Source organism: Neophocaena asiaeorientalis, unplaced genomic scaffold, assembly GCF_003031525.2.
Source record: "Neophocaena asiaeorientalis asiaeorientalis breed wild unplaced genomic scaffold, Neophocaena_asiaeorientalis_V1.1 scaffold77, whole genome shotgun sequence".
NCBI classification, from domain to species: Eukaryota; Metazoa; Chordata; class Mammalia; order Artiodactyla; family Phocoenidae; genus Neophocaena; species Neophocaena asiaeorientalis.
This window is the reverse complement of record NW_020174645.1, coordinates 6,814,969-6,825,817: the sequence shown is the minus strand read 5'-3', so window position 1 is coordinate 6,825,817 and position 10,849 is coordinate 6,814,969. Positions and strand designations below refer to the sequence as shown.

Below are 10,849 nucleotides of genomic sequence, written 5' to 3'. Positions count from 1 at the left end.
GTTGCGGCTCACCAGCTCCTTAGTTGCGGCATGCGAACTCTTAGTTGCAGCATGCATGTGGGATCTAGTTCCTTGACCAGGGATCAAACCCGGGCCCCCTGCACTGAGAGCGTGGAGTCCTATCCACTGCGCCACCAGGGAAGTCCCACGTGTTTATTTTCTTTTAATTTTGGAATTTCTTTTGGAGAGTAAAATAGAGACAGTTTATCTTCTTTCCTGAGATTTCTTTCCAGTCAATAATCAAAACAACATAGCTTCCCATGAGCCACAGTAAATGATCATTTGTTCATTCATTCCACATTCATCAAGACCCACTACGTGTCAGGCACTCAAACTACAAAGATATGACCCAGGCCTTGTATTCAAATGGTTCATAGTGTAGTTGGAGGTCACAAGGGCAGCAAACCAAGGACATGCTGGGTAACAGGAAGAAAGCAACTTGGGAAGAAAAGAGAACATGAAAGAGATTGAAAACTACAGGAAACGTTCACTGAGCAAGAGCCATGTGCTAAACCCTTTCTCATCATAATTCATTTAATTTTCACAACAACCATATAAGACAAATCTGTTCATTCCCCTTTTACAGGGAAGGAAACTGAGGCTCAGAGAGGCAAAGTTCCTTGGCTGAGGCCACTCAGCTAGAAAATGGTGCAGCTATTGCCGAACCTGGTTGTACCTGGGTCCAAGCCTGGGGACTCCCCTGAAGCTCTGTAAAATTGCACAGAAGAGGCTATTTTCACAGAGGTTCTGGTTTCCCCAAGATGGGCCCGTAAACCTGGTCCCTGAAAAATGGGAAGCCGAGTATGCATAAACCAAGTCATCTCATTTTTCTTTTCCTCATTCTGTCCTCAGCTCTTATTGAAAGCTGATTGACCTCATTTTCTTAGGCCAGGAGAGAGTGCTGGCTGGAGTCCTTTATTTCCACATTTCCTGCTGAGACTTTGTGCCTGTCTGCTTCACTTGTTTCTGGAGCCACAGGGCTGCTTGAACCAGGCCCCCTGCTCTCCAACACAAGGGTTGTCCCCGAAAGTGGCCCCTGGCATACGCTTCTTAGAATTTCATTAATTTTTATTTTTTATTGAAATATAATTCACATACCATAAAATTCACCGTTTTAAAGTGTACCATTTAGTGGTTTTTAGTATATTCACTGAGCTGTGCAGCCATTATCACTATCAGTTTCCAGAACATTTTCATTATTCCAAAATGAAACCTCATACCCATTAGCAGTCACTCCCATTCTTGCTTCCCTCAGCCCCTGCGACCACTGATCACGCTTTTGTCCATGGATTTGCCTGTTCTGAACATTTCATATACACAGAATCATACAATATGTGGTCTTTCGTATCTGGCTTCTTTCACTTAGCATCCATCATGTTTCAAGTTTCATCTACATCGTAGCAGGTACCAGTACTTCATTCATTCCTATTTGTGGCCAGCCAGATAACATTCCACTGGATGAATGTCCTGGATTTTACTTGTCCATTCATCTACAGGTGGATATTTGGGCTGTCCCGTTTTTTTGGCATTATGTGCAAGCTCTTGTGTGGACATAGACATCTGCCCTTCTGTATCGCAGGGACACACGATGCTTATTCCCCACTACCTTGTCCTTCTCTCTGCAGTACCCCACCCGCAGGACGCTCTGTACCTCTGACCAGGGTTGTAAAAAGGGACGGATGGGCCCAAAGAGCAAAGGTATGTTCTGTTTCTTTTCCTGAGACCCCGTGGGTGGATGGTCTGGAAACTTGGCGACATTCGAGATGCCCAGATTTTTAGCCTCTGGCTCTCAGCTGCCTTCGTCCACCCTCCCCAGGCCATGGATAAGCCTGTACCTGCCCCATGCCTCGACTCTGAACCCAGAGGACCAACTGCTGACTATGAATGTGACTCTAACTCCCAGTGAGAGCAGCTCCTGAAAACCTCGCAGAATTAGTCCCTTCAGGGTGCTCATTGATAGAAAAACTGAATGGCCCATAGCATCATCTGAGTGTTCTAAGTGTTTCCTCTTGAATTTCCCCAAAGGTTGAAAAGGATGAATGTGTACCCCCAGGGCACCTGGGGACAATATTAACCTTCAGAATTTCCAAAGCTCTTGTTTTAACTTAAGGCACATAATAAAAAAATTACCACAAAAAAGAAAAAGTAAAAACCATCATTGTTTATAATACACCTGTACACAAAAAAGCATATGAATATTCAATTCCATCCCATATGCATTTGAGTTGGTGGAGAGGTCATTAATATTATTTACTATTTAACTTTCCCCTCAAAAATTTGTTAATGACACTGATACTCCAGGAAGATGTGCCATGCTTACTCCATGGCTCTGTACATCCTGGTACATGCTGTATGCACCTAGAGGGACTCAGATGCCTGTTTAGAAGCCAAGTTCTAGTCCATTTATACAAGGCAAAAGAATATACCCTGTTCAGCTCCCCCCTCAGCCATCTTTTCTTGCAGAGAAACCAAAAAAATCGAACGGCATCCACGGTCTTTCTGTGTTCTTTTTGATCCTTTTTTGAAAAGCTTACTGTTCTATGTGTTGCTTGCTTGATTTTTCTTATGTAAGTTTGTGGTTTGGATGGGTTTCATGGAAACTGAAACTGCTTGGGTTGAAAAACATAGTCTCTTGCTTGAGTTGAGTGGCATTTCCTCCCCCCCCACCCCCACCTCGTTCTTTCATACATGTGCTTCTACGACCCCTTGACCCCCACAGGAATCCAGACCGGCAGGTGTATAGAGTATAAAGGGAAGCAGAAGACCTGTGAAGTCTCCGCCTGGTGTCCCGTGGAGGCAGTGGAAAAGGCCCCAGAGTGAGTTGTAGGGAGGGGACAGACACGGTGGCCCTCAGCTTTGAGCAGATGAGGTTCTGCCAGGCACTGTTCCAACTTCCCTTCTCAGCACCGTCCCCCCAAGTCCCAGGGCTTACTGGCTTGGTGGCTCCTGTGCCAGGCACACTAGTGGTCTCTGGGAGGCCCCTGATAGTTGTTAAAATACTGAAGTCATTCCATACCAACTGGTAAATAGCTAATACCTTCAACACCCTTGGGTGCCCCTGTCCCTTGGCTGTCCCAGTACCTTCCAGGGCACCCCCAGGTACCTCCTCCAGTGCTACAGCAGGATCCTTTCGGACTGCCAGTGTCTGTACTGAGTGATTAAGGAAGAGAAGGTGGGAGGGAGGGAGGGGAAAAAGGAAAAAGGAAGGAAGAGGAAGGGAAGGGAGAAGAAAAGGAAGGAAAAGGAATGGAAGGGGAGGGCAGTTTTCTTAAGTTAAATGTTCATAGTGACATACAGATTTGGTGGTCCCCTGTATTGACTCTTCTCTTTAACACAAAAGGTCAGGCCCAGAGGGCAGAACTTGATGTTAAATCTCAGAAACCACTGGGAGGGCTGCATTTCAGCAGAGAATAAGGAGAGCAGGATTCAAATCCTGGCTTTAACACATCCTTGCTGTGTGACCTTGAACAAGTGGCTTAACCTCTTTGAGCTTCAGTTTCCTTGTCTTTAAAATGAGGGTAATAGGACTTCCCTGGTGGTCCAGTGGTTAAGACTCCGAGCTTCCAACACAGGGGGGCATGGGTTCAATCCCTGGTTAGGGAACTAAGATCCCACGTGCCGCTCGGCGGGGCCAAAAAATTAAAATATAAAATGAGGATAATAATTGCACCTACTTCACTGGGCTGTTGTGAGAATTAAATGAGATAATACTTGTACAGTGATTGCAAAGTGAGCCCTGTGCTTGGCACACAGTAAATGCCCAATAACACACACACAGATGATCTGCCCCTAGACATGTGGTGGTTCTAGACCAGCACTGTCCAATGGAACTTTCCACAATGATGGAAAGGTTCTGTACCTGCACCATCCAATATGGTAGCCACTAGCTACATGTGGCTATTAAGCACCTGAAATGTGGTTACCACAACTGAGCTGAATTTTTACTTTACTTTAGCTTAAATAGTCACACATGCCACAAATGCCTAAGAGATGTTGGACTATATTGGACAGTGCAGCTCAAGACAAATGTGACTCAGGGCCACACTATCAGTATCTCTGGGGCAAAGAGAAGACTTCCCCAAACGGACTTTTTAGAAGGTTCAGGCAAAAGTTTCTTAGGTCAGGATGCGAAGCACTAGGCAGTATCAGCCCGTCCGGCCCTCAATCGTTAATGGCACAACCCTGGTTCATTTGTAGGTCAGGGAAGTTTCTTTGTCACTGAATGAATGTTCAGCACCTGGGTGGGACATCAGCCTACATTCAAGGAGTCCCTAGTTCAAGGCAAGAGGCTTCTCGATTGCCTGTGGTTTTCAGTCCTGGCTCTGCCACCACTCATTCATCAGATAAATACTGTGTATCTCTAATGTTCTGGGCCCTGGGCTGCAATTTTACATGACCCTGGGCAAGTAACTCCCTGAACTTTAGTTTCTTAGATGTTATACGAATGGATTACTAAGATGATTCATTTAACTGTTTGTCCAACACATCCATTACCATGTAGTAGGTGTTAGATATTTATTTTACATGTAACCATACACAATGGAGGCAGTGCTAAATTTTTTGTAAAATTCAAGAAGACCCAGATATGCAGCAGATCCCAAGACTCTTGCAATCTAATATCGGGTTGGCCAAAAACTTCGTTTGGGTATTTCGTAACATTGTACAGAAAAACCCGAACAAACTTTTTGGCCAAACTGATAGAAGAGATAAGACACATGTACAGAGGGCTGTAATTCATAATAGAAAATTATAAGTGTCATGAAAGAGGAATAAAGGGGATCCTGTAGTCCTTTGATTCTTAGAGTATTGCCCAGGAAGTGTGGGGTTTAGAATGTTCTAAAGGCAAAGGGTCTGGCATATAGCAGGCATCTGTTGTAAATCAGATTTTTTGTGTGTGCAAGGGACAAATATAACTTTAACTGGGGGGCTTCCCTGGTGGCGCAGTGGTTAAGAATCCGTCTGCCAATGCAGGGGACATGGGTTCGAGCCCTGGTCCGGGAAGAACCCACATGCCGTGGAGCAACTAAGCCCATGTGCCACAACTACTGAGCCTGAGCTCTAAAGCCCACGAGCCACAGCTACTGAAGCCCACGTGCCTAGAGCCTCTGCTCCTCAACAAGAGAAGTCACCGCAGTGGGAAGCCCGCGCACCTTAATGACGAGTAGCCCCTGCTCGTCGCAACTAGAGAAAGCCCGCGCACAGCAACGAAGACCCAATGCAGCCAAAAATAAATAAATTTTTAAAAAAGCTTAAGTATAAAAAAAAAACAACTTTAACGGGCTTCAGATAAAAAGGACTGTTAATTTTTGGCTTGTGTTTTTGACTCATGTAAATGAGAAGTCCAGAAATACTAGCTTCAGGCGTGGCTTGATCGAGGCTTTCAAATGATGTCTTAAGATTTTCTCTCTCTTTTCCTCCGCCTTCCTCTTCTCCCCAGCCCCTAACTATTCTTTCTTCCATTCTGGCTTTCCTTACACTGTGGTTTGGGGTACTCCAGGTTTACACTGTCTTTGCTACTAATAATCCTAGAGAAAATGAGTTTTTCTTTCCCAACAGTTCCCACAAAAATCCTGTAATGTTCTCAGTGGCCTAAGGCATGTGACAACCTATGAACCGATCACTGCAGTCAAGGGATTGGATTACACTGTTTAACCAGCTCTGGATCACTTGCCCACCCTGGGAGCTGTAGGGATGGACAGGAGATGAGAGTGGGCTGAGAGTGGAAGAGACCTGGCTTCCCCAAAGGGAGAAAATTGAGGTGCTACTGCCAAAGGGGGAATTGTTGCTGGACAGGCAAAAATTACAGTGTTCTCTATAGTTATATCTCCAATAGAGCCAAAGTTGGGCTCTGGAAGTCCTGGAATAAAAAGCAGATCATTCTTTTTTTTTTTTTGGCTGCATTGGGTCTTCGTTGCTGCACGTGGGTTTTCTCTGGTTGCGGTGAACGGGGGCCACTCTTCATTGTGGTGCACGGGCTTCTCATTGCGGTGGCTTCTCTTGTTGCGGAGCACGGGCTCTAGGCACACGGGCTTCAGCAGTTGTGGCTCGCGGGCTCTAGAGCGCAGGCTCAGTAGTTGTGGCGCACGGGCTTAGTTGCTCCGCGGCATGTGGGATCTTCCCAGACCAGGGATCAAACTCATGTCCCCTGCATTGGCAGGCAGATTCTTAACCACTGTGCCACCAGGGAAGTCCTTTTCTTTTTCTTTTTAATATTTATTTATTTAGGTTGCTCTGGGTCTTAGTTGCAGCGAGCGGGGTCCTTAGTTGTGGCATGCATGTGGGATCTAGTTCCCTGACCAGGGATCGAACCAGGGCCCCCTGCATTGGGAGCACGGAGTCTTAACCACTATGCCACTAGGGAAGTCCCCCAAAGCAGATCATTCTTGATGTCCCCTTCCAAATACCCTCCACCTTTAGCCTGTGCTTCTCCCAATATACATCTGCCACCTACTCAGGCATGTCAGGCAACAGTGGTATCTTTTTATGGAGCCAGTTCTCTCCATCTTTAACAGATTGTCAACCCCACAAGGACAAAAACCTCGACTGTCTTGTTCATCACTACATCCCTAGTGCTCAGCCCCATGCCCAGTACAATAAATATTTGTTGAATGAATGAATGCATGGATGGTGGGTGGACCTTCCAGCAGTCGAGAATTTGGGCTCCTCTCACTCATGGAGAATTTTACACTACTCAGAGCCTCTAGAGTGTGAATGATAGAGTCAATTATATATGTGTGGCCCTGTGCTAAAGGCTGAGGATGCCAGGATGAGAAAGTTATCTCAGCCCTGCAAGATCACAAAGCCTATTGTGAAAGATACAAACAGGAGTGTGCTGGAGCTGGCTTGTACCAGCTCTGAGCCATTTCTGCTCATCCCTTCCCAACTCCAAGTTCACTGATGTTCTATTGGTAGCTTGAAATCAGCTAGGGTGGGAGCATTTATACCAGAATAATCAGTAACTCCTACAATATCAGGGCTTTTTGTTTTCCTGGAGAGCTGGTTATTAAACGTTTACCAACATACCACTGTGCATAACTAAACATATAATTATATCAGAGTGAGAAGTATTACAGTAAATGCCACGGGGTCTCTTTTGTTTTTTGTGGTTTTTTTGGCCATGCCACGTGGCTTGCGGGATCTTAGTCCCCTGACCAGGGATCGAACCCGTGCCCCCTACAATGGAAGTGCTGAGTCCTAACCACTGGACCACCAGGGAATTCCTTCCACAGGGGTCTTAAGAAGGGAGAAATTCTTCCTGGAGAAGCTGGAGAATTTTGGAAGGTTTTTCCCAGTGGATTGCATTTCTCTTCATCCATCATATTGACCCAAGCAAGAAACCAGAGCCTCTGGTCCATTGGCCCACTGACTCCTTTGGTCCCTGTAGTCACTGATCCCCATTTTTCATTTCTCTCTTTCAGGCCTGCGCTCTTGGGCAGTGCTGAAAACTTCACTGTGCTCCTCAAGAATAATATTGACTTCCCCAGCCACAACTACACCACGTAAGCACCCAGAATGTCTGGCTATATTAGGTATCTACTGCTGTGTAACAAATCACCCCAACACTTAGAAACTAAAAGCAACAAACTTTAATTTTCTCACATAGTTTCTGTGCATCCCAGAATGACATCTGGGTATGACTTCACTGGGCTGTTCTGGCTCAGGGTCTCTCAGGTTGCAGTCAAGCTCTCATCTCCAGACTGGACTGGGGCTGGAGAATACTCTTCCAAGCTCACTCACACAACAGTCAGCAGGAGGGCTCAGTACTTCATCATGTGGACCTCTCCTTCAGACTGCTTGGGTGTCCTTAGGACACGGTGGCCAGCTTTCCCAGAGCAAGAGATCCAAGCCAAAGAGCAAGCAAGTGAGACAGTAACCAAGATGAAAGCCACTGTATTTTATAATCTAATCTCAGAAGAGACACACTATCACTTCTGTCGTATACTATTGGTCGCAGAGACCAACACTGTACGATATGAGAGGGGAATACACAAGGGTGTAAATCCCAGGAGGCAGAATCATTGGAGGCCCTCATGATGCCCGGGTACCACATTGGTTCACTCCTATGAAAGAGATGGATCCCAGTTTTCAATAGAGATGTTTGTTTGTTTGCTTTCTATTATGTGCAGGAGAAACATCTTGCCGGACATAAACGTCACTTGCACCTTTCACAAGACTCAGAATCCACAGTGTCCCATTTTCCGACTAGGAGATATCTTCCAAGAAACAGGAGATAATTTTTCAGATGTGGCAATTCAGGTTGGTGACGTCTTTGTACAGTGGGATGTGGGGGGGTGGGTCAAGGGATGGAGGATGACAAATGGCCAAGAGGCTGGACCACTGGGTCTTAATAATATGCTCATATTTATTGAGCATTTTGTAAATCCATGCATGGTGACAGGGACTTTTCCTGTATCACCTTATCTAATCCCACAACAACTCTATGAGAGACACTCAGTGTATTCGTTTCCTGTGCCTGCTACAACAAATTACCACAAATTTTGTGGCTTAAAACAACACATTTTTTTTTTATACTACTGGAGGTCAGAAGTCCAAAATGAGTTTCACTGGGCCAAAATCAAGATATCAGCAGAGACATGCTCCCTCCGGAGGCTCTAGGGGAGAATCCGTCTCCTTGGCTTTTCCACCTTTTAGAACTGCGCTCCTTCCATTTCTTGGCTCACAGCCCCTTTTTCCCACTTGGAAGCCGGGAGCACAGCATCTTGCTTCAGTGGTCACATTGATTTCTTAATCTGTGTCAAATCCTGCTCTGCCTCCTTCTTATAAAGACCAGTGTGTCTTCAGAGGGTCCACCCAGATAATCCAGGATAATTTCCTCATCTCAAGATCCTTACTTAATCACATCTGCAGTCTCTTTTGCCATTTCAGGTAACATATTCAGAGGTCCAGGGATTAGGACCTAGGATTAGGAATATTTGGGGGACCATTACTCAGACTACCACACTTGGATTAGTCAGGATTCTTCTGGTTGCAATTTATAGAAATCCAACTCAAATGATGTAAGCAAAAACTAAATCAAAAAGTAATTTGGGGGCAAATAATAGAAACCAAACTCAAGTGGATTAAGCAAAAAAGGAACCATATTAACTTGTGTAAAAAGACCAGGAAAAATGAACATTCTAGTATACCCAAGGCATCTTCCTCCCTTGGGAGTTTTCTCTTGCTGTTCCCCTCTGCCTGGAACAGTCTGTCCCAGACATAGCATTAGCTGCCTCCTACACCTACTTCCAATATTTACTCAAATATAAGCTCAGTGAAACTTTCCCTTACCGCTACATTTAAAGCGACAATTCCCACCTCTATCCCAGCATGCCCTATGGCCCTTTCCATGTTTATTTTTATCCCTGGCACCTAGCATTATCTGACATACTATATATTTTACATACCCATTTGTCTGTTGTCTATTTTCCCTGACTAGAATGTAAGTTCCATGATGGCAGGGACATTTAGATTTTTTTTGGGGGGGGGGGGGTTCATTTTTGTGTAATGTTCAGCCCATAATGGACACTCAATAAATATTTGTTGATTGAATGAAGAGTATCATAGATTTAGGCATAGCTGCCTCCAGGAACTCAAATGATGTCTTCAGGAATCTGACTCCTTTCATCTCTTGATTGTTTCCTTAATGATGATGTCATTCTCAGGCATATTCTCCACATGTCAAAGCAAAGCCACCAAAGCTCTAGCACTGTGCTATCCAATAGGGTAGCCACAAGTCACATGAAGTGACTTAAACTTAATTAAAATTAAATAAAATTAAAATTTTATTTCCTTGGTCATACCAGCCTCATTTCAAGCATTCAGTAACCACTGGCTATTGTACTATACAGCATGAATATAGAATATGTCCATCATCGCAGAAAATCCTATTAGACAATGCTGCTTTAGACTTTCACACTCTATAGCTAGTGGTCCCAGCCAGTAGAGGACTTCTTTTCCTATGGTTCTGGCAAAATGTCTCAGGAAGAGCTCTGATTGGTCTACCTTGGGCCACATATCTATCCTGAATCAATCACAAGGTCCAGAAGGGAGCACTGTCCTGATTGGCCAGGTTTGAGTCATGTGCCCACTCCTGGGGCTTGGAGAGGACATAGCCCCATTCAAACCACTGAGAGTTGGGAAAGGTGTTTCCCCAAGGAAATTCCAGGTAGTTTTCCCAGAAGAAGGCAAATTGGATGCCAAGTGACAAAGGCATTAGATATTCACTGTAATATGTAGAGTGCTTGGCTTAGTGCCTGACAAAAAAATGGCAGTTGTGATTATTCTGTATTATTTCCCCTTTCTCCAAGTCAGAGCCTCCTTGCTACTCATTTCTGTATCCTCAGTATCTAGCATACTGTCTCGAAATGCCTGATTTCATTTATTCAAAGACATACCTTTTTTTCACTTTTAATAGTTTCAAAATCAGGAAGTGCTTTCAGTTGATGGAGTCTCACAGTTTAATTGACAGCATTTTTTTCTTAGAGGAACATTAAGAAAAAAATAAAAAACCCTATGTGTCTTACAAGCAATGGTGTCTAAGATTCAGTGAAATATGATAGTCAGTACTCAAAAACATGTTTGTAGAAAAAAAAGTACCAAGTATAGGTAAGAGATTAACAGATTCTTTAGAAGTTTAGAGAAGAGAAAGGTCACCATGAATTGAGGGGCATAGGGGTGGCTGAGTGGGTGGGGAAGGATGTTTGCTGGGTCTTGAAGGATGAGGAGGATTTAGCTAGAGAGGTGAGTAGAAGAAACATTTCATTGGGAGAAAAGTCAAGGGCCAAGATTCAAAAATTCAAAGCAGACCGAGCAACTCCACTCCTAAGTATGTACCCACGAAAAATGACAA

The 10,849-nt window shown here is 44.6% G+C and overlaps 1 protein-coding gene across 4 annotated transcripts in view; it reads left to right on the top strand.

Annotated features, from left to right (window-relative positions):
• Positions 1-10,849, top strand: part of P2RX7 (purinergic receptor P2X 7) — a 51,976-nt gene that overhangs the window by 23,318 nt on the left and 17,809 nt on the right. For all 4 annotated transcript variants that reach the window (XM_024758515.1, XM_024758516.1, XM_024758517.1 and 1 more), the window contains 4 exons: positions 1,626-1,698; positions 2,720-2,816; positions 7,419-7,499; positions 8,127-8,256. In XM_024758515.1, coding sequence (XP_024614283.1) covers positions 1,626-1,698; positions 2,720-2,816; positions 7,419-7,499; positions 8,127-8,256 — 381 coding nt within the window. The remainder of the gene's footprint in view (positions 1-1,625; positions 1,699-2,719; positions 2,817-7,418; positions 7,500-8,126; positions 8,257-10,849) is intronic.